The sequence below is a fragment of the Gymnoscopelus microlampas genome (genome assembly GCF_963454915.1).
Source record: "Gymnoscopelus microlampas genome assembly, chromosome: 14".
NCBI lineage: Eukaryota > Metazoa > Chordata > Actinopteri > Myctophiformes > Myctophidae > Gymnoscopelus > Gymnoscopelus microlampas.
Window position 1 is genome coordinate 32,485,524 of NC_139951.1, and position 26,201 is coordinate 32,511,724.

The 26,201-nt window shown below is 44.5% G+C and overlaps 1 protein-coding gene across 2 annotated transcripts in view; it reads right to left on the reverse strand.

Moving 5' to 3' along the window:
* LOC311060632 (caskin-2-like) overlaps window positions 1-26,201 on the reverse strand; it is a 77,526-nt gene that overhangs the window by 13,488 nt on the left and 37,837 nt on the right. Inside the window, exons 9-20 of one of the 2 annotated variants that reach the window (XM_084078876.1) lie at window positions 26,055-26,163; window positions 24,946-25,037; window positions 21,709-21,826; window positions 19,090-19,218; window positions 16,992-17,119; window positions 16,617-16,692; window positions 13,402-13,475; window positions 12,917-13,027; window positions 12,118-12,219; window positions 11,788-11,926; window positions 8,556-10,859; window positions 7,684-7,954 (exon numbers count right to left, since the gene is read on the reverse strand). In XM_084078876.1, the coding sequence (XP_083935002.1) occupies window positions 7,684-7,954; window positions 8,556-10,859; window positions 11,788-11,926; window positions 12,118-12,219; window positions 12,917-13,027; window positions 13,402-13,475; window positions 16,617-16,692; window positions 16,992-17,119; window positions 19,090-19,218; window positions 21,709-21,826; window positions 24,946-25,037; window positions 26,055-26,163 (3,653 nt within the window). Of the gene's footprint in view, window positions 1-7,683; window positions 7,955-8,555; window positions 10,860-11,787; window positions 11,927-12,117; window positions 12,220-12,916; window positions 13,028-13,401; window positions 13,476-16,616; window positions 16,693-16,991; window positions 17,120-19,089; window positions 19,219-21,708; window positions 21,827-24,945; window positions 25,041-26,054; window positions 26,164-26,201 lie in introns of both variants that reach the window. The other variant, XM_084078875.1, reaches the window with a different exon arrangement.

The window sequence follows — 26,201 nt, forward strand, 5'->3', positions numbered from 1 at the left end:
TCCTGGAAATGGAAAATCAGCATGTGAGCAATCTGTCTCCCTGGGGTTGAGTACTGTAACAGGCATAGACTCCTGTGTTCTTGGCTGTTGCTAACAATAAGCCCACTTGTAAAGTGCATGAGCTAAATTCCTTTAATTCATTTGGGGGAATGACCCATCACGTTCATCTAATGTCAATGTACAGAGCTTAGTGTGCTTGGGTATAGCTCAGTTGGGAGAGCTCTTGACTACAGACCACAAGGTCATGGGATAAAATCCCAGCAATCTGGCTCCCACAGAATCTCTAACTTTTTCACCTTTAAATGGCCATTGCCATTGCCAATACATTGGGCGCTTAAAGTTAAATATTTTAAAAACTACAAATGATTTCAAAATAAAAATCTCAAGCATACATGTCCACAGTAAGGTGGAATTTTCCAATTATGAATCAAGTGTATAGGCTAAAGTATGAAAGAACAGCAAGGTTCACCTTTAAATGTCCATTGCCATCGACAATTCATTGGGCGCTTAAAGTTAAATATCTCAAAAACTACAAAACATTTTAAAGTAAAAAGTTCAAGCATTTGTGTCCACAGTAAGATGAATTATAAAAAGTGTGAATGGAGTTTCTAGGTGAAAGCGTTTTTTTGGTGCATGCTGATATACATGCTGATATACTGTATATCAGCATGTAACCCTTGGTTGCTTGTTTTTACAGGAAATACACTTCCTGTTTTTACAGGAAATACACTTAAGACCTCTGGTGATTAGTAGTTTCGTTCCCTACCTATGTTGAATACACTTATTGTAAGTCGCTTTGGATAAAAGCGTCTGCTAAATGACTGTAATGTAATGTAACCCTGTTAAAAACAAGAAAGTTAATGTGTTTGGAGCTGGATTTTCACTCAGTATTTGTACCATAACCAGCTGAGCTGAATAACTTATACAGCCTACTGTGGTGGGTTGTGGTGAGAACTAAGCCTGTCACAATATGTTAAATGTTCTGGCCCTGCCAGTTAATGTGAAGTGTTAGACACTATATTCTTTGTATATGGACTTCCTAGTTCCTGTGTGACAGGAAGTGATTATTTAGAAGCTCTGAATGTGATGTGTGTGTTCCAGAGAAGAAGTTTCAATCCTTGCCATCCTTCGTACATAGCTCTTCAGAAGGCATTGCTTGTAAGTTTATATATTGTGGAGGGATGTATCTTTCAAATGAGCACATTATTTACGACCAGATTTATGTTGATGATGTTTGATAGATGAGCAGCCAGTTAGCTAACATGTGTGCTGGCTCCTGCCTATGTTGCCATGTATTGCAAGGATACAAGCTTTAATCCTCACTGTAATGTAACTGTCTTTGTTATGTTTGTGCATTTATATTTACCATTGTTATTGTACTCTGTGTATTACAGTTTCACACTGCACCATGAGTAAAGGATCTAAACAGCATGTCGTGGTCCTGAGAATTATTTATGGGCGTGTTTAGCTTGCTGGATAACTGATGGGGAATTCAGTGAGGCCAGTACATTAAATATTTAACCAAATAATAGTATACTATATACGCGTCAAGTATTGACTTGTATATAGTATACTTTTATTATTACCCAGCTCCAAACACATTAACTTTCTTGTTTTTAACAGGGTTACATGCTGATATACAGTATCCTCACCCTGGCTCTAATTTGGGGACAACATAAACCAGATTCTTTTTCTTCTTCTTAGGGTTAGGGTTAGGGTGTTTTATGGCAGTTAGCATCCGTTGTTGTTGCATTACCACCACCTACTGGAATATATCTGTTTGTACGTTTTTGCCATTAAATATCCATTGCCATCGACAATGTATGGCGCTTAAAGTTAAATATTTAAAAAACTACAAATTATTGAAACCCCATTCAAACTTTAAAATGTTCATCTTACTGTGGACATGTTTGCCTGAACATGAATATTTGAAATGTTTTATAGTTTTAGAGATGTACTCCTTTAAAAGTTCAGAAATGTATAATGGAGGTGGATGACAGGTTTTGCGCCTAAGAAAAACACCAAAAAAACGCTTTCACCTAGAAACTCCCACTTTTTATAATTCATCTTACCGTGGACACAAATGCTTGAACCTTTTACTTTAAAATGTTTTGTAGTTTTTTAAATATTTAACTTTAAGCGCCCAATGAATTGTCGATGGCAATGGACATTTAAAGGTGAACCTTGCTGTTCTTTCATACTTTAGCCTATACACTTGATTCATAATTGGAAAATTCCACCTTACTGTGGACATGTATGCTTGAGATTTTTATTTTGAAATCATTTGTAGTTTTTGAAATATTTAACTTTAAGCGCCCAATGTATTGGCAATGGCAATGGCCATTGAAAGGTGAAAAAGTTAGAAATTCTGTGGGAGCCAGATTGCTCAGGTCAAATATCCTGTGCTGGGATTCGATCCCATGACCTTGTGGTCTGTAGGCAAGAGCTCTCCCAACTGAGCTATACCCAAGCACACTAAGCTCTGTACATTGACATTAGATGAACGGGTCATTCCCCCAAATGAATTAAAGGAATTTAGCTCATGCACTTTACAAGTGGGCTTATTGTTAGCAACAGCCAAGAACACAGGAGTCTATGCCTGTTACAGTACTAGACCCCAGGGAGACAGATTGCTCACATGCTGATTTTCCATTTCCAGGATTCGATCACATAACCTTGTTGTTCAGAGTCAAGAGCTCTTCCGACAGAGCTATTGTTGCAATTCTTATCAGATTTCTGAACACTCGTACGCTGAAGCTTGATTCATACTTTGTCATACAACGGTGTGACTTGTCGAAAATATCAGATCTACACGCATCAGTATTGACGTGTATATAGTATACTTTTATTTGGTTAAATATTTAACATATTGTGACAGGCCTAGTTCTCACCACAACCCACCACAGTAGGCTGTATAAGTTATTCAGGTCAGCTGGTTATGGTACAAATACTGAGTGAAAACCCAGCTCCAAACACATTAACTTTCTTGTTTTTAACAGGGTTACATGCTGATATACAGTATTTTGGAGGACTTGATTGAGCTCACAAACTGGGCGAGGATGGAGTTCAAACCGGCAAAATCCAGAAGCCTAGTACTGAAAAAGGGGCGTGTCCAGGAACGGTTTCGCTTCAAGATAGGAGCGGACATCATTCCAACTGTTCAAGAGAAACCTGTGAAGTGCTTGGGGAAGTGGTACAGGGCAGACCTCAATGACAGGCAGAGTGTGAAGGAGATGCTTAGCCAGGCAGAAACCTGGATGACATCTCTGGAGAAGAGCGGTCTGCCTGGCAAGTATAAGGCCTGGGGCTACCAACATGTGGTTCTCCCCAGACTGCTCTGGCCACTCCTGGTTTATGAGGTACCTGTCTCTACAGTTGAGGGGCTGGAGAGGAAGCTGAACACCTACTTGAGGAGATGGTTGGGCGTCCCAAGAAGCTTCTGCTCCTTTGGCCTGTACAGCACAGGTAGCAAGCTACAGCTGCCCATAACATCAGTAGTGGAGGAGTACAAGGCCACAAAGACACGCCAGGCCATGATGCTACGAGACAGCAACGATGAGAGAGTGCGCCAGGCGGGCATTGTTGTCAGAACAGGGCGAAAGTGGTCAGCCAGCAGAGCACTGAAGGAGGGGGAGGATCGACTGCATCATGCTGACATCGTTGGGTCAGTAAACCAGGGAAGGCTGGGTCTGGGCTGCTCCACCAGAACAAGCTGGAACAAAGCTGACCCAAAGGAGCGGCGAGGCTTGGTGCAGAGAGAGGTGCACATGCCGAAAGCCGGCATGTCAAGGCCGGCATGTCAAGGCTGTGGCCATGAACAAACAAGGCAGCTGGACTAGATGGGAGGGTGTGAGGGAGAGAGCTCTAACCTGGCAGGACATCTGGAGCATGGAAGGCCACCGGATCAAGTTTCTGTTGTGCTCTACATATGTCCTGCCGACCCCATCAAACCTCCATACTTGGGGATTGGTGGAGAGCCCAAGCTGCACGCTGTGCGGAAAGATATCTAACCTCGAGCATGTCCTCTCCTCATGTCACTCGAGCCTAGCAGACGGCAAGTTCCGGTGGCGACACGACCAGATCCTCGCACAATTGGCAGATGGTGTTGAGCAGGCGAGAAAAAAGGCAAGACAGCTTTCTAAGGGACCTCGCTTCATCCAGTTTATCAGGGCAGGAGAAAGCTCTGCAGCAGGAGGGAGGAGCAAAGGGGTCCTGGCCACAGCAAGTGAGATGCGGGCCGACCTGAAAAAGCAGCTCAAATTCCCAGAGGAGATAGCCCACACTAACCTGAGACCTGATATTGTGTTGTGGTCTAAAGGTACCAAACAGGTGGTGCTCATGGAGCTGACGGTACCATGGGAAGAGAGGATAGAGGAGGCGTATGAGCGCAAGCTCAAGAAATATCAAGCCCTCATCCTCGAGAGCCAGCAAAATGGATGGAAGGCCTGGAACTTGCCGGTGGAGGTGGGCTGCAGGGGGTTCGCTGGGCGGTCACTCTGGCGAGCCCTCGGACTGCTGGGGATCGAAGGGCTGGCTAGGAAGCGGCTGGTAGCAGACACTACTAAACGGGCAGAGGAAGCTTCACGCTGGATCTGGATACAAAGAGAGGTGCGGTGGCAGAGACGACCTACTGAAGGACCAAAGACATAGAGTTGGGTGGTGTTCAAGCGGGGGTAGAGCCAGGACGCTGGATCTGCCGTTGAGCCCCTCCGAGGTGTCATGGGCTTAAATCAACGAAACATCAGTGAAGGGGGGTGCCCATTTGACAACCTGCTGAAGCCACCCAACTCCTGTCTAGTTGTGGTATGCGGTCAAGCCTAGTCTTGGCTCAGGGAGGAGGACGCCCCTGCCATGCAGAGTCCCGTCGGTGCCTTGAGGGAAGGAGAGACGGAGAGAGCGATGCCACTGGCTCACAGATGGCGCAGGGGCGAGTACCTGTAAAGGTGAGCCAGTTGCGATACCCCTATCGTATTTTGCATATTATCCTCACCCTGGCTCTAATTTGGGGACAACATAAACCAGATTATTTTTCTTCTTCTTCTACTTTGGTGTTTTATGGCAGTTAGCATCCGTAGTTGTTGCATTACCACCACCTACTGGAATATATCTGTTTGTACGTTTTTGCCATTAAATATCCATTGCCATCGACAATGTATATTTAAAGTTAAATATTAAAAAAAACTACAAATTATTGAAACCCCATTCAAACTTTAAAATGTTCATCTTACTGTGGACATGTTTGCCTGAACATGAATATTTGAAATGTTTTATAGTTTTAGAGATGTACTCCTTTAAAAGTTCAGAAATTTATAATGGAGGTGGATGACAGGTTTTGCGCCTAAGAAAAACACCAAAAAAACGCTTTCACCTAGAAACTCCATTCACTCTTTTTATAATTCATCTTACTGTGGACACAGTAATGCTTGAACTTTTTACTTTATAATGTTTTGTAGTTTTTTAAATATTCAACTTTAAGCGCCCAATGCATTGTCAATGGCAATAGACATTTAAAGGTGAACCTTGCTGTTCCTTCATACTTTAGCCTATACACTTGATTCACAATTTTAAAATTCCACCTTACTGTGGACATGCATGCTTGAGATTTTTTCTTTGAAATCATTTGTAGTTTTGGAGATAATTAACTTTAAGCGCCCCATGCATTGTCAAAGCTGCAATGAACATTTAATGGGGAGCTCACAAAGCTTCAAATGTGTTTCTGCAAAACCTCAGCTGAGCAGAGTTCTTTCAGACATAACCCCCCACCTTTAACTATCAGGAGGAGCTCCGTGCAAGTGGAGCTTACTATGAAACCGTGCTCTGGGTGTGTGTGTGTGTGTGTGTGTGTGTGTCTCTGTGTGCACTGCCTGTGTGCAGCCAAGTAAATGTCCAATATAGACGTACCATACATCAAATGAAAGGTCTTTGAAAACTGAACACACCTGTCAAGGTTGCGTTTAAGCCCGCCCCTTCCCCCGGAATCCACGCCCCGGAGAAGGCTCCTAAAAACTCCTCATTGAAACCCCATGTGCCCGAATCGCTCCCAAACTTTTTCTACCCCCCCCTAAGTGGGGGTCTACGAACAAATACTTCGGCCTCGGATTTTGGCTCCGCCCCCCGGAAGTGGGTGAAACAGGCACTTCAAACACTTTGTTGAATTGTTCAAAAACATTCAAAACATTTTTTTTATGAATTTGTAATTTTCTAAAATGCTCCTTTCCTTTTAACGCGGACTTTTTTGGTATTTTTTTTTTTTTAAATGTATTGGTTACTTTTTTTAAAAATATTTTTTAATATTTTTTAATTTAATTATTATTTTTTTAAATATATTTTTTTCTTTTTTTTTGCGTTCGCTTCCCGCGTTCGCGCGTCTTACTTGTTAAGATACAGGCCTTGTACACAGAAGGTCCTGAGTTCAAAACCAGCAAGGAATTCTTTCCAACTTTTACCTGGCGCTTTTACCTTTATCTAATCTTTCACTGAAGGCCACGCAAGTGAACAGAATATGTAAGAACCACTGTGGTGCAGTGGTTCAGATATAGGGCTTGTAACCAGAAGGTTCCCTGTTCAAATCCAACCTTGATACTCTACAAACTTACAAACTTCAAGCACAAACTTTGGCAGGCTATAGGGCATAGCAGTGGCGGCCATTTTCTGGTTCCACTTCAAAATAGTCAATGCATTTTTCCCATTGACATTTCCAAAAATATTTATATCAATTGATTTAAGCCTAGAATCAAGCCATCCAGGGTCCTGGTGAATCATGACCATAAAACATTTTAATTCTGTGATTTTATTTTATTTTAAATGTAATTATATGATATACAGTACTATATTTAATAAATACCCTTTGTTTTGCTGTTTTCAAAAAAGTTTTTTTCACAGAATCACACGTTTTATGGTCATGATTCACCAGGACCCTGGATGCCTTGATTCTAGGCTTAAAATAATTGATATAAATATTTTTGGAAATGTCAATGGGAAAAATGCATTGACTATTTTGAAGTGGAACCAGAAAATGGCCGCCACTGCTATGCCCTATTAAGGTCAGGGAATCTTAGTATAATCTGAGATTCAATTGGAATCGACTTCTGAAAAGTCTATTTGACTGACTGTCTGTGTCCCTTTGTTTCACCAGCAGGTGTCTTCCAATGCTTTTGAGTTATATTTTGTATTTTAGCCTTAAAACTATAGGAGGGCTGGGACTTGAACATGAAATGTCTGTGCTGTGGGTCACCCAATGCATTTCCAATGGGGTTTGCTAGTGGGGATTATTATGCAATACATAATAATCACATACTAACAGTCCATTAAATAAGCAACACAATACACATTAAAAATACAGCTTACATATTAATTGGGTGGGGGGGGGGGGGGGGGGTAAGGGACCTGGATATTGGATAGGGAGGACAATGGCCGAAAAAAGGTTTGAGGAACACTGGCCTAGCCTTAATAATCCCCTCACGAGGACTAATAATGATGCATCTTTTAAAAATATTACTGAAAGGTTCACAATAACAGTAACAGGACCATACAAAGCATAACATTTGAAAACAGCAAAAAGTGATCTAAGTAAGGAATGTGGACATCCTAGTGACATTGGGAACAGCCCAAGCATAGAGCCCTGGGAGGCCCCGGTTAACTAAGTGCATAGGGTTTAATTGGTTAAAGGTGTTAACATCTTACCCATCACCACCTCCGCCTTGCGCCAGTTTGTTCTCCACCACTTTCAGCGCTGCCTCCAGTGACGTGCTGGTCTCCTCCAGTCTCTTCTGAACCAGGACCTCGGAACAGGCCACACCAGCAGCCTGGGCTTTCCCTGCTTTCACTGCCTGACCTGGTAGGGCTGAAGATGGGTAAGATGTGGCTGACAATGATGATGATGATGATGACAGGGAGGATGGAGAGCCAAAACCAACACTCTGGGCCCCGTTGAGGGTGATTCCTGAGGGACGGGCTGGGGGTAACGTAGGAGAGGCAGGGAAAGAGGACACATATTAGTCAGACTGATTTAACCCATTAAGACCTGAGGCCGACTCAATAAATGACTTTCAAGATGTTTCAAAAATGTTCAAAAATATCTGCTGTTTTTGAATAGCCGACACTAAAATAAAAAATGACACAGATGCTTTCCCGGTTTTAATGGTTAATCAGACTGATTCAAATACATGTGGTTCCTTTTAGGTACTGTAGACTTGTCTGATATGTTCGATATTTATGTTTGATAATATCACCTTATATATAACTCAATTCATCAATTCAATTAAAGAAATTATGTTAACCACATTAACCCTGTCCATATTTTGATCAAATCTGTACAATGTTCTCGAAATCTGTCAGAATCTTTCAGTTTACTTATCTTTTAAATTGTGAGTTTGTACAGTAGATTGCTATTTGTCATATAACAAAGTATATCGAGCTTAAGTGGTTAAGAAAAGGTCCCTGCCCCTTTTTGTGTGTGTTTTTTTAATCGAACTCTGAGGCTACAGTACGTGATAGTTCCCATTCACTTCAAGTTCTATAAATAGGAGCTACTGCACAAAGATTTTTTCTGTTACCTGCTGATGGAATAGAAGATGCGGTGGGCTGAGGGAGTCGTGACACAAACACACCCACATGCTTCTGTGGACTCATTTGCTTGGCGATCATTGCTGACGAAGACTGTGACACACTCGCTTGCTTGGATGTCAGTGCCAGTAGGTGCCCAGCGGATTTGGGACTCGGCACACAAGCGCGTGTCTGAACACCACCCGCAAGCTTAGGCGAAGCCGTGTGAATCTGTACACTGTTTAGTTTAGGGATGGCCGTTTGTGTCTGGGCGCCAGGCCGATGAGGAACCGGTGATGCTATTCTTTGCGGGCTAGCTGGCTTGCTGGTGAGGGGTGGTTTGAGAGGACTGGAGGGTTTAGAGGACACAGGTGGTTTAGGGCCTTTTCCCATGGAGCCTACTCTCTGGAAAACGACTTCTGGCCTCTTCTGAGATTCCCCGTCGCTCAGTGAGTCACCGTTGGCGTGCGTGTGGAAGTTGCCGGTTCTGACTGACAGGTGTGAGGGTGCATCATCCTGACTGGTGGGGGAGGTCGCCTCCTCTGGGGTCTGCGCATCTTTGTCTCTGGGTTTGTGGCGTCTTTTCACGGTGTCCGACTCCTTTAGGTTGAACTCCGGTAGCTCCAGGGTCTTTGGAACCTGGACAGAGCACTCTGGAGGATCCTGGATCTTGATTTCTGCCTCTGCCTGATCACAGCCTGCCATCCTGGGCCGCTGTTTGATTGTGAGGTTGCCTTCTTCGGCGAAAGGGTGACAGCGGCTCTTTGGAGACACACAGGTGTTCTGTGATACCGGACCACTTTTCACTCCTCTCTCCTTTTCAACAAACGTACCTTCTGTTCCTCTGTCTTTCTGTAATTTGTCAACCCCCACCTCTGCCCTCTCGCCATTGCCCATCCTCCTCAGAGCCCCCATGCCCAGAGTGGGGACAGGCTTAGGGAACGAGGGGACAGCTACGACTGTGGAAGGCCCAGGGCTGTTCAGAGACGGCACATGAGAATGAGGGGATGAGAGTGGGCTACGATTGGGCAAGACTGGCGTGCGGGGTGGTGGAACGTCCATCCTCCTGGAGGGACTGTTAGCACTTCCCTCTAGCCTGGCTGCGATGCTCCTCACGCTGCCGGCGCTCTCCGTCTCTATACCTCCCTCCCTTACGATGTCTGACTCTGACATTTTGACATCCTCCCCCGAGGGGCCGCTCACGGAGCTCATCCGCTTTGGTGGCGGCGGGGGCGGACCTTTGCGCCTGGAGCGGACGGCGAACGAGTGGCTGCGGTTAATGTGGCGCTGGGCGCCCGAGGCGCCGGCGTGCCCGCGTCCGGGCCGACGTGCCAGGGTGGCATACGAGGGCATGGTCACAGCGGATGCTGAGCCAGTGCCACCGTCAGTAGATTCGTCGTCTTCATCGTCTGGCTCTCCGTCAGAGAGGGCATAGCGTGTCAGGCTCTGGGTGCGCTTCTTAGGAACGCAACGGAGAGCGTCTGCGGCGAGGCTGTCACCGGGCCTGGGGCCCGGAAGAGGGACGGCTCCGACCAGGGGCTTGGAGAGCACACGTGGACCCCCGTCGCTGCCTCCTCCCTGGGCGTGGTAAACGAACTGCCTCTGGGTGGGAGAGGCCTCTGGGGAAGGTGATGATGGGGAGGAGTGGTGAGGCTGGTAGAGGCGGGTGGGGGTCTGGCAGGGTTTGGACTTGGCGGGGAGCACTGGGTAGGCAAAGCGGGGCATCTTGCTGGGGGTTAGAGGCGGGGTGAGCGGGTTGAACGGCAATTTGGTTGGATTGGCCGACTGACACTGGTGGTCCCACATCTCAGAGGGTCCGTGTCTGTTCCTCCCTCTGGGGCTGTCTCCTCCGTGCTTCGCCTCTCCCCCGTTGGCCAAGCTCTCTTCCGATTGGCTCGGCGTCCTCGCCGACGCCAACGTGCCGTTTCCCGGGTGAGAATTCCCAGAATTTCCAGAATTCCCGGACCCCCTGGACCGCATCCCGATGCTCTCCTGGCTGAGTGACATGGCCGATGTCGACGGCGAAGCCACGCCCCTCGCGCTGAATGCCTCACCCACCCCTCCCCCTGCCCTGCCCATCATGGCACTCTGCAGCTCAGCACTCAACTCGCTGTCCTGAAAGGAGAGCAGCGCCCTAGGGGTGTGAGGAGAGGGGCAGCAGTCTTCGGAGGTGTGGGCGTTGTGTGCTGGCGTGTGCTCAATGGCCATCAGCTCCAGGGCTGCTGGGGGGTTCCGTCGCAGTGTGCCCCCTCCAGCCCTGGAGCGCTGCAGGTCACATAGTCTCTTCACGGCAAGCATCAGCTTTTTCTGGTGACCTGAGACATGGAAGTCAAAATCAGCAACCTTGATACAGTCATAATAAACCTATGATATTTAACCCATTAAGACCTGAGGTCAATTCTACAAATGTCTTCTAATATGTTTTCTGAAAAACTTATGTTGCTATATCAGTGGTTCTCAAACTTTTTCATGTCAAGGACCCCCAAAATGATATGTATTGGGCCGTGGACCCCCATCTCAAAATACTTTGTTCCAGGGTCTTTTCGTTGATCTGTCTGCCTGCAAGCTCAAAAGCAATAAATTATCTCCAAGGCAAGCTAACAACTGTTTATACCTTGAAGGTGTATAAACTACAAAAAGCGCTCCTCGGAGCACAGGTCTCCGCCAGGTCAGGTAGGTTATAAGTTATTATGGGCCAGCAATGTTCGGAATGCGCCAAAAAATCGGACGGATCCGTCTTGATCACTTGACTATGAAGATAATGTGTACCGATTTGCGTGATGTTTGGACAAAATGTGTATTTATAAAAAACATTGTTTTGCAAAAATCTGCCTCCTGGTGCCGCTATAATAGGGCAATGTTAAAAGGGTGGCATTTGTTCCTCAACATAGTTGTTCAGTTTTGTTTAATGACGATACTGTGTATCTATTTGCGTGATGTTTGGACAAAATATGTATAGGAGTACAGTCAAAAATTTGTTTTGCAAAAATCGGCCTCCTGGTGGCTATAACAAGCCCATGTGAAGAATTTGGGGCAAGAATGAGCTAGGTTCCGCTCTGGCATCCAGGGAGTGTGTGTGCACAGTTTCGCTGTGATCATCCAACGGTGCCGGAGATTAGCTGATCACAGACAGCCACACGGACAGACGGAAGGACGGACAGGGTGCAAAACATAGTCTCGGCCATAATGCCTTCGGCCTGGCGGAGACAATTAGGCACAACTGGGACAACCGAGTGAGCCTACCAAGTTTAGTGATTCCTATCTCCTGCAGGTCCTCCCACGTGATGTCTTTGACGATGGTGATGGAGTCGTAGCCATTCTCACATAACCTCTTCTGGTACTGGGGCAGTCCTATCACACTCAACCACTCCCCAAGGTCCAACTGGCCAAACAGAGAAAGGGATGGGTGGATGTACAGTACAGTAGGTTAAGAAAAGATGGGGTTGTCTTTTTTGTTTTCTGCAATCATTAGAAAACACCAAATACTGGCATTTTGACACAATTTGACCGTGTAGCATTAAATCAAAATGACAATGTACTGTATGACAGACTGTAAGATTGTTGTTTTCTTACAGGAATGTAGTCAGGCAACCACTCAGGGATGCTCAGGTTGCCAATCTCTATTGAGATCTTCTTACGGTGGCCTGGCTTGGTGACCCCAATGGCTGTCAGATCCTGAAGAGCAAACGCCATGTTTAGACAATTATCACATATCACATGCTTTATGCTTTTTAAACACTGCTTTATTTACAAGCTACACCCTAGTTAGTCAATTTATTTTAGGAGGACAGTCAATAAATGTGAGATAAAACAGTGCAACTTAAAAGACAAACATACTGTATAAAAAACAGTACTACTGTATATGCACAACACACACACAGCGAGCATGTATGAGCACAGTGTGTGGAGGTTGTAAAATAGGACTGGGGTCTATTTTTACATGCTTATGCACCCAAAAATGGTCAACAAAGCCTTTGGAAATAGTTATATCCATTCTTGGTGTACACAAACAAGAATTACATGAATTTCAGTATCCACAGTAGAGTTTGCTAAACAGATACTGGACATCAGAGCCTATATTAGATTGAGACGGAGGGAGCACTGACTTTACCAGCTGGCCTTTTCTGTTAAACAGGCCATGATTATCATCAACGAATGTAAATGTGTAAGCTATGCTATAACTGTCCCAACAACATTAAAGAATGTCTGCTTTTTCCAGAAAAAGATTATTGAAACGTAAAATTGATGTAGCAGCATCAGGTCAGCTTATTAGGGACAGACAAAAGGGCAAAACAATACGATAACATAGCACACACACACACACACACACACACACACACACACACACACACACACACACACACACACAGACCTCAGGGGTCATCCTGCTGATGGTGGGTACATCATATCCTGCGCTGATGAAGTTGGATGTGTATTGCTCAAGCTGGAACTCACATAACCACTGGTAGATGGCCTCGGAGTCCTAATACACAGAGGACGTATACAGTGTTATTATGACACACTACTGGACAGACATGCATTACTAATGTACAGTGACATGCAGGAAAAATCAGAGTAGTCAAGGCCGTGAAAACTCTAGCCAAGAACTAGCCGTGGTATTGTTTGAATGATGTCAGTGTTGATGGGTGAAATCCTCAGAGTTAATTTAAACTCTTGAGAGTGTGCAAATGGGAAAATGAAGACCAAGAGCTATACATATTAATTAACACTGAGGATACTTTATCCATTTGTAACTCTTGATAGTGTACAAATGTTACCAAATGGACCCCGTAAGGGTTGTTACTGTGAAGCAAACACACTTTATTTCTGTTTACAAGCGTGCGCTGGAGAACTCACCTTGCCTTCGAGAAGTTGTGCTGGTCTCATAAAACCTTTCTGAGGGGCTCCGTTGACCTGCCGACGCTGACCACCTACAAAACATACAAGATGAATCCTTCTATTTATATTTATTATATGTATTTAAAGCTTTTATGTCCTACCTGAGTAAGGAGACCACCTCCAACCACTGCAGATGTGCTAGCTAATGTATATTATATTAATGTATTCTACCATAAAGATTGATTAAAATACAATGTTATTCATTATAATATGTTCCGGATTGCAGCTTGCACAAACTTTCACATTTTGGAAGCAAGGGGCAATTAATGTTTATTGTGTAACTTTCAGGTCAGCCAGACCCCCGACGACAAAATAAACCACTGTCACCATAAAAACACCAAGTCAACATTGAGTGAATACTCAATGTTGACCATATTCTGGCTGGTGAATCGCATGTGTGTGTGTGTGTGTGTGTGTGTGTGTGTGTGTGGGTATGTGTGTGTGTTGTGGTGGGGGCTGCTGTGCTGTGTTGAGTCCTGTCTGGTTGTCTTTCCAGGTGAGTGAAGGTGTGCTATCTAAAGATGATCTGAAAGCCCCAGTGAGCACACTCATGACATATCACCACGGCTCACTGAAGAATGCACCCTCTGGCCTCGTTCTCTGTCTTGTTTTGACCTAAGGCCAGGGTTTTGATCGCCCCCTCTCTGCTGCCGACTGCCTGTTATATAGCCCCACTCTTCCGTCAGTCTCCATCTGCCTCTGTGCTGCACAGCTCTGTCACGGAATGCCGCTTTACTCTATCATTATTCGATTTGTTTTTGTATTTCTAATTCCCCCCGCCCCCTGTTTTTCTGCCATCTCTGCCTCACTCTCCTTTGTTGTCAACAAGTCAGGGGCCCCAGTCTCCCAGGGGAGTAGAACAGCACCTAGCGATGACTTATTTGGCCCCGGGGGGAAGAGAGACATGCAGATAGACGGAGAAAGAAAGAGAAAAATCAAAAAGGTGTGTGTGTGTGCATCTGCACACCTCATCAACTCAAAAACAACACTCACTGCTTCTCACACGACCAAGTCCTGATCTCTCAGGGATGAGAGATCAGGGACTCAACCGTGATGAGGACAAATAGATATTCTCAAGGCTAGTAACACTTTTGTTTTTTTTAAATCACAGGACTTCCTTATCCAGAATATCCACATTCTGACCTTGTCTGAAACTGATCTCACAAAACAATTTAACATTCATGCTTTCAGTGAGAAGTTGCTTTTGAATTATTCATTAGCAATGACCTCTGTGCCTGAGCGAAGGCCTAAAATGTGCAGGAAATGCTACCACAAGAAATGCTAAAATATCCTTCCTAAAATGAAAAATAAATCAATTTGCAACTCTCACCCGTCAGGAAGAATGCGATTGACCACACGCCGGTCGTTTTGCACTTCATTTGTCCACCGTTTCTCAGCTCACCTGTAGAACTACAGTATCTGAACGCTGCCCCGCTCTCTGGCCTGATGCTCACGCTGTCAACACAGCGCCTCGCAGCTTTTATCGCTCTCTTTTCACACAGCCATGTCATTCTGTCATCTCCCTTCCGACTCCCTCTGTCCTCTTCATTAAACTGAGAGGTTTTCCACTTTTTCGCTCCCTGCTGTGTATTTTTCCGTCTCCTCCCCTCCACCCTTCCCCTCCCTCCCTTCCTGCATTTCTTCTTCTTCCTTTCTTCTCCCTCTTCTCTCCTTATCCCCCCACCCTACCCCCAGGTCAGTTGAAATCCCTCGCTCTGTCTTGCATGTCACTACTTCGCTGAGAGAGCTCTTTGGCCTTACTCAGCACAAACATCCTAAGCCAGGAGAAGATGTCCCAGTTCTTTTCCCTTCCTTTCTTTCATACCCAGAGCTTAGATCAGATGGCTCATGCTGAAATGACCTCCTTTATATTTCAAAGACATATATCCCTCCTCTATTGTTCTTCACTGTTTCTTCAGAGCAGTGATTTGTTGTTTATATATTGGGTGTGGTGCCGGGAGAAGCTGATGGGGTTTATTGGTTTCTGTGGTGGGGTGACTTAAGGTTATTCTGTCTCCTTTTGTCTTTACAGGTATGCCCTCTGTTCTAAAGTCAACTCATTGGTCTTCTGGTTAGTGGAATACACTGGAAATATGTCATAGGGCCTATATTTAGTTTGAGAGATGATGGCACTGGGTCAAATGCCCTTCAGTGATGTTTGAGTAACTTGCCTATGACAAGGTTGCTTGTAATCTCAAGGGCCATTCATACACCAAGAACGACATCTACAGTATAACGATAACTATAAATATATAATTTGGGGAAAAAACTCAAGTATAGTCCACACCACAACTATGACAATGACAATGGTGAACGTTGTTGGTATCTGTTACGGTTGTAGTGGTGTGTGTTTTCCTTGTTGCCTGTTCTCTCATGTCTTGACCCAGGTACTGCCCTCCCCCCCTCTAGGGCTGCAGAGAGTGACTGACTGAATCAACTCATTAGTAAAGGGCTTGGCTGCTAAAAACCTAGGGACAAGTACAGTTAGAGCCATTCGGCAGTGAGGAGCTACAGTACCATCTTATTTTACAGGACTACTGTAGTTGTGCGTGCACCAGTATTTGGTGGTTAATTTCCTTTAATAGAGAAGGTGTTAAAATGGTAAAAGTTACATTCATATAGTGCCTTGATCCAAGGCGCTTGACAATGTGCATTATGTTCACCTATTCACACACACATTCCACACCTACGGCAGAGGAAACCATTCAAGGCACCAACCTACTCCTCGGGAGCAGTTGGGATTCTGTGTCTTGCTCAAGGACACTTGGACACTACCCCAGGGGGAGTCGGGATCAACGTTTGACACTTGACTCCCTTTTCCCTGGTTAACTTTTTAGTGTTGCTTTTAATTTAAAAGGTGTCATGTTTAACACGTCACTCACGTTAACATGCTGATAGAATGTTACCGTTCATCATGTGTGGATGCTCACATCATTGTTACAGTTATCTTTATATTATCATTCTTAGTGTGGATGGCTCTACTATAATATGCTTTGTGCAAGACCAAGCCTTGCTTTATAAGGGCGGCCAAAGTCTCAGAATGTATTTTTTGGCAGGACACCTTGTCTGAGGAAGTATAATGGTTTTAGGCTAGCCAGAATCAGTATTCCACAAGGCAAATAAGAAAAGGGACAGATGATTAGGACAGGAGATTATGAAGTTCAGTGACTTACCTGGGGTTCCATCAACCTGTTTGCTGTGGTCTGAGGTGTGGTGATGGTCCCCTATTTCACCAGCAGAGGGTGCCAGCTATAAAGAAAAATAAAATAAAGTGGAAACAGTAAGGTAAGTAGACCACAGTAGTAGGTGGGCTAGTGTAGCGATCTCACTTTAAATGGATTAATTGCAACCATTAAGGTGTTAAAATAAATCTTACACTGCAAAACCCTGAGTATTCATAAAAGTCTGTTTTGACACTTTCATTTACTCTTGGGATTTGGTAGTGATGGAATGTACTGCACGTACAACAGTGAGTTTATTTTTCTTCACTCGATCAAACATGGCTTGGAAGTATTTGCAAAATATTTCCATAGCATTCCAGATCTAACCTTGCCAGTATCAGGGGTATGGCGGGCAAGAGTCCCATTCTGTTTGTGGCCACTCTCTGAGCTCTGGCCACTACCAGCACTACGGCTGCTACCGACACTGCCAGCACTACCGACACTGTTTCTGTCACCTGAAAGAGAGAGAGAGAGAGAGAGAGAGAGAGAGAGAGAGAGATGTGAAAATAGGAAAGGTGGCGTGTGAGAAAAAATAATTGCAAGGGAAAACCAGATGTAACCAAAATATCCAGTATCCAATGGCTACAGTTTGTTTCCACAGAAAGCAGCGAGACTGGCAAACCAAAAAGAACAGAACAGTGGGGTGGAATAACGCTGCAATATTCCCACCTTGAACTCCCTGTGCAAAAGGGGACTATGACCACATTTACACCTTGCATTAACCACATCCCTAGCATCCCTATTTTGGAGAAAACTATAGGAACAGCTATTTTTGGCAGAGATTTGGTGTAGAGGAAAAAGGGAGGGGGCCTAGTATATAGACCTGGGGGACTCCGGTCAATGAAGTATATAGGGTCTACTGTAAGTAGTTAAAATGCAATGTTAGTGGATTCCGATTGCGATGAATTATGGTTTATCCATTATCCAGACAAGATATTCAGCTACAAGATCACAATTTAATAGAAGGTGTAAATGCGGTCTATGAGTATGATGCACACTTACCATCCCGTAATGCTAAGGAGGAAATTATGGTTAGTGGACCAAGCCGTGCTGTTCATTAGGTGAGGATTTACTGGTAGGGGAGGGTCAGAAAGGTCAACACTTTGGAATACAGAGGGATGAGACGGGGATAAAGCTTCCTTACCGGGTGGGGGTGCAGATGGGAGTTGGGATCAAATGAGGGTAGCATGTTAGGCCACAAAAAGGTGAATGAACCGAAAACTATTTTATGCAAGCACATTGAGATGTGCAGGTTGGATAATCTTACGCACGTAACACACAGGATGTGCAAGCATAAGTGCACGGACACTGCTTTTCTTCCTGCACGTGAAGATCCCCCCCCCCCCACTCCCACTCTGGGCGGAAAAAAGGGTGTCCACTCCGCAGGTGTCTTCTCATAGAAATACATTGTATATAGGGTGACCAGACATCCCGGTTTGGCCAGAATCGCCAAGAACAGTTACGCACAAACCTGCATGTGCGAGCGCTTTTGTTGGGTGGGTTCCGTGCGTCGCTGATACGTTTGAGGTTACTAAGAATGTGATGCTGGAATCATTGTCGCACTCAGATCCTCATGAGGTAAAGGCAAGAATGGGAATGACTCTAGATCAGCGGGCGGGTAAGGGCTCAACTCCTCACACACGGGAGGAAGGGGATAAGGGACAGAGCTGCTTAGTGACAACACACAGGTTGGGTGGCTGCTTTTTGAGGGTCATAGCGGCCACACGGGGGTGGGGGTTCGGGTGGGGATGTGGGGGGCACACACTCTTACCAGTGGGAGAGCTCCTGAGGACCCAAATGTCCTGAGTGGAGCTAGCAGGACTAGTTGGGGCTGAGGGCTGTCTGCCAGGTAGTGCACCTAACAAACGAATGCACACACGTATAGGTATAAACACGCACACTTTAGCCAGGAAGAGCAGCTACTAACACGTGTACGGTCACAAATACGCCGCACCAACTGTAGCCAGTTGGTTGAATCTATGGTGCTGACAGAAGCCTAGCTGTGCTGACACACAGGGAGAACCACCAACAGATTTGGTAGAGAAGGGCACCAGGGTGGTGGTGGTGATGGTTGGTAGGAACTGGGTTTATCGAGCCTTCAGAATGATGCTGTAAGGATATTAACTATGGAGGATTTAACCACATGAACCCTAGTGTCCCTATTTGAGCGTGTCATAATAGGGTGAAGATTTCACGAATACAGGCGAAGATTCCAGATCTATGGCCTTGTAGATCGGCTATTTTCTGCAAAGAAATATGGAGTAGAGGGAAAGAAGGAGGGGGGCCAAGTATAGACCATTGGGGGACCTCCATCAATGAAGTATATAGGGTTTAAGTAGTTAAAGGGCCCATGGATAGAAAAAAAAAAAAAAAAAAAAGATCAGTACCTTGAGTGAGGGTGAAAACTGGGCACGTATGTGCGTACCTGCAGACTCATAGGCGAGGGTGTAAGTGTCATCGGTCTGAGGGGAGGGGTCAAGGCTTGAGGGAGGAGCTCTGGACAGGAACTGTTGGCGTTGGCATGGCAGTGAGGCTTGGCGGGAGAGAGTGCCTCCTAGGGTCAGGGAAACAGGTATGGGAAATGTAGAACATGCATGTTTGAGTGTACATATACTGTATGTGTGCGCTTACATGTGTACATGCATGACATGTGCAAACACAGGGATTCAAACTCGGGTCTACCTGATGAGAATTTTGGGAAACCAAACATCTACTGCTTAATCAAAGGGAGATATTAGGCTTCTGGGCTACAGGCAGGGCTATTCTGCTACATTCACCCTGCTCTGACGCCCCCTCATCGGGAAACCTGCCGTCAATGTGACCACCTGGATTTTCGAAAGGTCTACCGCATGGGAAATCAAATATCTGCCGTTCATTCAAAGGGGAATCCCCCTCCCCCCTTGGCTTGGCCAAGGGAGATTTTAGTCTTCTTGGCTACAGGCATGGCTACTCAGAACATACATGCGTGGTTACATGCATTTAAATATTTTTAAATTTAAATTATGGGTGCAAGCATGGGAATTGAAGGGGGATGAAACCCTAGGCTGACTGTAGTTTGTTTTCCAGTTCAAGTTTAAAAACTACAGAAGGGTAAAAACATGGCAGACACTGACCTTATAGTACCGTGATGCAGTTAATCAAATGAAATGAATAATGTTAGATTTGGGTGTGTCAATATGCATTGACAATTGACAATTACTACCCCCATGGCTCTAAGCACACCTAAATCTAACACACACCCATTATTAAGTTTATTAACTGCAGCTGTGTTGCTCACTAGCCTGCCATGTTTTTAATCTGCTGTATTTTTTTAACCAGAACTGTACTGTATTTTGTACAAACTACAAAATCAACCTATGGTTTCAAGCTCCTTTAAAAGCAAAAACTGCCTCTTTTAGCTGTAGAAAAATAATCTTACAAGTACGTGATGAGTCTCATCATACATTCCATTCATTGAATGAATCGAACAACAACGTAAATAGGACATATTCAGTCTAAATCCCTTTTGGTGTTATATAAGGGGCTGCTGAATGGGAATGTAAGATCACCAGTACTTCAGAGAGGGCTTTACGCACCCTTGTTGCGCGCGTGCGCGTGTGCGTGTGCGTGTGCGTGTGTGTGTGTGTGTGTGTGTGTGTGTGTGTCAGTCCATGGGTGCTGACACCACTGACATTATCATCAAGCACACACACACACACACACACACACACACACACACACACACACACACACACACACGCTGAGTTTGCCTCTTGAGCAAGGGAATTGTCACCGACTATGGGCTTTAAAATGAAGTTTCTTTCTCTCCTCACACACACACACACACACACACACACACACACACACACACACACACACACACACACACACACACACACACACGCACAGCACACGCACAGCACACGCACAGCACAGCACAATATCTCAACGCAGACTCTTGGGGCTTTAGCACTGTGCTGACACTTCCCAATCTGGCCCTAGTAATCCTATTAATGTGTGTGTGTGTGTGTGTGTGTGTGTGTGTGTGTGTGTGTGTGTGTGTGTGTGTGTGTGTGTGTGTGTGTGTGTGTGTGTGTGTGTGTGTGTGTGTGTGTGTGTGTGTGTGTGTGTGTGTGGGGGGGGGGCCTGGCTTACGTGCCTTAAAATGAAATTGTGCATTGTGTCAGATAGGGTCGTATGTGTTTGTTTACTAACTAGTTCTTACTGTTGTTGCCCTGCTGTTTGAATGCTAGTAGCAGTGGTTCTCAAACGTTTTCATGTCAAGGAAGGACCCCCATATGAAAATGTTTTGTGCCAGGGACCCCCAGAAGAGACGATTTGTTCAAAATCTTCCAAACATTTTCGTGATTGAATAGCTAACGTATAAATGGATCCCCGGACCCCACTTTGAGAACCACTGTGCTAGTGTATATTTTGAGCTGCAAAACTAGTGGGGGATTTGTAATCCATTGTTTGTCGCAGTTAAATTAGAATGTCAAGCATGCCTAGCTTGCCACTGACCACGCCCCCACATGACACAGACAACTAGCTTGTGTATGTCAATATAGCTGTTCACTGTGTGTAGGCCACTGCTTTGGTGAAAAAGTGAGTGTGCTACATTCTGTTAAACAAATATTACATATTTTCAACTGAAAATATGTTACTTTTGTCTCCAGTTTAAAACGGCAGGACAGCCCAGGGTTTGCCCTGGGCTTACTTCACCATTACTCCTCTTTACAAAGGTTCAATTTTGAAATGGTTGGGTCCCCCACACCTACACTATAAAATCGGTCCGTTTGATTACATTTGTATACTCTCAGAGTTACAAATGAAATGGATAAAAGAAAACACGGAAGATTTTATTGTGTACTAGCTCAATTCGATCCTAGGTTTAGCAACGCTATTTCGAATCAGAATGCAATTAGCCTGGGCTAAGGAGAGTGTGAAACAGATCTATAGGATTGAATGTATACTGTATGAACAGGTATGTGTATTGTTTGTAGGTCTCTGTGAGTGCGTTGCATTCATGTGATGCACAGCACAGGTGCATGCTGGGTATTTCTACCTGCTCTCCTGCTGAGGACCTCCACAACAGAAGGGGGGAAGAAACCCACCCGGTCTGTTCCCCTCTGGTTGTCATGGATGTAACCTTTCCATCGGCCATCCGAGTGTTGTTCCACCACCTACAACCAATCACATGTACAGCGTGTTATTATTGATTCAGAACCAATTTCTTCTATCCCAGCGATTCCCACCGCACTCCCACACACATGGACGAACGGACAGGGTGCAAAACATAGTCTCGGCCACGCCGGAGACAAAAATATCAGGCTCTTGTTGCACTGCACAAATGTAGCGTGGTCTAATCAGCACTGAAATGTTTGCAAATGTAGGCTATATGTTTTGTCAGGATGACATTAAAATATGACCTATTAAATGCTGAGCTTGTAGATAAGCATTTCCGCAGGGTCACACACCTGGCAAATTCATTGGAATTTGTTTCTGTCTGAACCTGAGTTAAATTCTCCTTAAAGGTTGCTGAAAATAGTTGCCTGTGAGCTGGGGCCCACTGGTGGGCTGTGAGGTTGTTGCGAGTGGGCCCCCAAATATTTGTCAAAACACTAGGTAGGGCAAGCGATCATTTTTGGTTAAAACAAAAACGTTTTTTGTTAAAAGGTTAAAGCACTATTTTCTGATAGTAATCATTGCTATAGAGCGTTTGTTCAGTAACAGGAGCCTCCCTGTCTTCCCAGCTGTTTGATAAACAAAAAATAAATTTTCAGGTCAGCCAATCAGGAGAGAGTGCCTATTTATCAGCTTCATTCTATAGTGTTCCAGTTCCAATTTTGTCTACTAATTTATTCAGTCATCACAACCAATTTCACTTGTTTAATCTGTATCCTGTCTGAGTTCTCTATCCTGATTGGATAAAATTGGTATGCATACAACATCACCCTGAAGGAGGTGACACAAATATTAACCAGAGTGCTTCTAGAGTTCCCCTTCCAGCAGCATGGCCATATCTTGGAAGAGGAGAACATAATGCGCTGTTTCTCCCAGGGAGCTGATTCTGATTCTGATTCTTCCACTGACAGGAGCAGACAGCTGCGCAAGAACAAAGGGCTTCAGAAGTTCATCAAGTGGTTGGAAGAGTCAGAAGAGGAAGGCTAATTATGAGAGATTGCTTGATAAGAGATGAGGACTAAATCAAAGACTTTGATGTGTTCATCATTAGGCTCGGAGATTTGTTTTTTAAATCATTTTCCGTTACCTTTACTCTACAGCTTTCCATCACTAATCTCCATCAATATCAAACTGTTAAGTTTTGTTATTAAACATTGAAAACTGACATGAATTGTTTCTCATAGGGCCACAACATATTTAAGGACTGTGTGCTATGAATGTCGACATAACAAATAAAAAAGAAACAACCCAAAAGAAAAAAAGAAAAAAAAAGTATAAAACATAATGTGAAAATAATAGACAGACAAATAGGCACACAGACACAGAGACGCAGACCCTCTTGCAGACGGCTAGCCTCCTGCAGAGTATTAAGAGCTTCCATCGTCAACTCTATGTCAGCTCTAAGTGTGCATGTCAACTGTCTTTGACTCCCCAGGGGCACATTTTTAAGACAATAATGAGAGAACCGATGAGCTGAAAAATACCCATTGACAGTGTTAACAAAACGCCCGGAGAAGCCAAAAAAACACGTCCCCCTTCTGAACAGGATAGGACAGCACAACAACATACAAGTTCCAACAGGATCTGGGAGATGTCAGAGGCACTCTTATATCATACGGTCACAAACAAGCACATAAACACCCACAAGAAGACCCTCCCACGCTCAACTTGCACACAAACAACCGATGACTAAAAGCAAACCGTGTGTGTGTGTGTGTGTGTGTGTGTGTGTGTGTGTGTGTGTGTGTGTGTGTGTGTGTGTGTGTGTGTGTGTGTGTGTGTGTGTGTGTGTGTGTGTGTGTGTGTGTGTGTGTGTGTGTGTGTGTGAGAGAGAGAGAGAGAGAGAGAGAGAGAGGATGAGACAAATGAGTCTATAATGAAAGAGTGATGGGAGCGAGTTGTTACCTGTTACCTCTGCTGTAATCTCTTATTGAGGGTACACAGTCAAATTGTTCATTAAAACAAAAGTGCTCATTTTCCTTTGCCCTTAGGGGTACATTTTTACACTCTCAGAGTAAAATGAACAGTCCGGTTTTTACTGCGTACAGCAAATTACAGTGCAACATAACCCACAAAATGCTAATACTAGACTAACTTAACACCACCATTGAACCACCATTTATCACTTTATCCTTACATAAGCCGGTGTTTCCCCTACTAATGAATGGGTAAAGAAAAAGAGTTGGTAGAAGTGGTAGACTACACAGTAAAATTCTGAAGAAAAAATAAATCGAACCAAAATATACAAATGTAATCAAATGCACCCGTAAAGGCCCATTTGGTTCCATTTGTACACTCTTTGGAAAAAGATTCGGAATCCCAAATGGTTTCCCCTTGACAAGAAAAACTGCAAGGGGAGATGATGCAAGTACTGCTAAACACACCCAACAAACACAGCTGGAATTTACACATACAGTAGCCTCAAATTTGGAAAGGCGTAATCAAAGTATCATTGAAAAGATAACACACTAATCCCAACTCTGAACGCGGGACAGGCCTTAAAGAGGAGGGCCACGTCTTAATAAGCCACCGCATTAAAGATGTGAGGAAACGAGGTCAGAGGGAAAAAAATAACCATCCATTCCGGGGACTCTCGTCAAAGACAGGCGCGCAAAGGAAAGATAAAGAAGAGGAAATGCGTGAATTCTATGTGAGCCTAAATGGAGCCAGAGAGAGCCCTGTAAAGACTTGACCCCGAGGACATGAAGTATACTGTATAAGTATGAGTCACTGCTGGAGCGTGCATAACCCCCCCCCCCCCCCCCCCCCCCAACACGTGGCACTCTCATTTGCGTTCAAAGGACCACTATGGAAATAAGCTCTAAAGCTTTTTTGTTTTTACTTTTTGACAGATAAGTACATTCATGTATATGTATTTTTGTCAATAAAATGTTGATCAATCAGTCAAATTCCAGACTGTTGCAGAGAATGAAGCCAATCTATGACATAGACTGAGATTACACACACAACGCACGCACGCACACACACACACACACACACACACACACACACACACACACACACACACACACACACACACACACACACACACACACACACACACACACACACACACACACACACACACACACACACACACACATACACATACACGTACCATGATGAGGTCCCCAGCTCGGAGGTTGAGTGCGGTGGGGTCGTGGAGGTTCCAGTAGTCTTTCACCGCCCTGACCTGCAGAGAACTCGATGCTTCTATGTCAACAGCAAGAGACAGAGAGACACAGAAAGAGAGAAAGACAGAAATAATACAAATCAGGTTGTCATGATGCATACTGAATGTCTTGACTCTATTCGCTACTGTGAGTGAGTACTGTAGGTCAAACTTCCTGATTGGAATAATAAAACACGCTCAACCCAATGTAACAACATGGAGCATCACAATAAAAGATAAAATGAATAGTGCAAGATGGTACACCAATTATAATAGTTCTGTTTATTACCACACAAATGCTTCAGGCAAGTCCCACTTCGAGTGCTAAATATTTGACAAACTGTCCAAGTTAGCCGCACGCTATTTGTAATCAGACTGTCACAGCAGTAGTCAACCTCCCGGTTTATTCATAATCTCGTAAGCTATTCACAAAGATCAATTAAACACTTAAACCCTATATAATTTACTTCGTTGGCAGGGATTCCCCAGGTGTCTATACGCAGTCTCCTTTTTTCCATCAACACCAAATCTCTTTGACGAAAATACAATCTACAAGCTCACAACTTTTGAGCTTGTAGATCAGCTATTTTCTGAGAATGAGTGAATCGTTTATTTCGGTTAAGCCATGTACAGAGTTAGTCACAGCAAACATTACATGTGGTTAAATTACACAAAAAAATATAATTAAAATAATAATATACCCATTATTGGGAAAGTGACAATTCTTCAACCCTTCAAACCTGTTGGCATCATCATTCTGAGTACTGCTGCGACAGCCAGGCTTCAAACAGACTGTCCCTGTGTTGAACATATTTGTTTGGGTAGTATAGCACACTGAGGAAGGCCGTCTTGCCTGACGCGATTGTGCTGCAATTAACTGAACTATTATAATTGGAGTGCAGTCCTAGACTGCTGTTTGATTAAGTCCAATGTCCTCACATGTCCTGACTCCTGCCTCTCTCTGTCTCGTCCTGAAATCGTAACTTCATAAAGACTACAGCCAAGCATAAAAAAGGACAAAAAGTGCTACTGTTATCATTTGAAGAGCTACTGACCTCTGAGCAGCTGTTTGATTTCCTTGCTTGCGGTAGAAGTGGTGAACTGGTTGACGATGTCCAGAGCCGTCTGGTTGTATGTGTTGCGCATGTTCACATTGACGCCCGCCTTGAGGCACACGCACACGCACACGCGCGCACACGCAC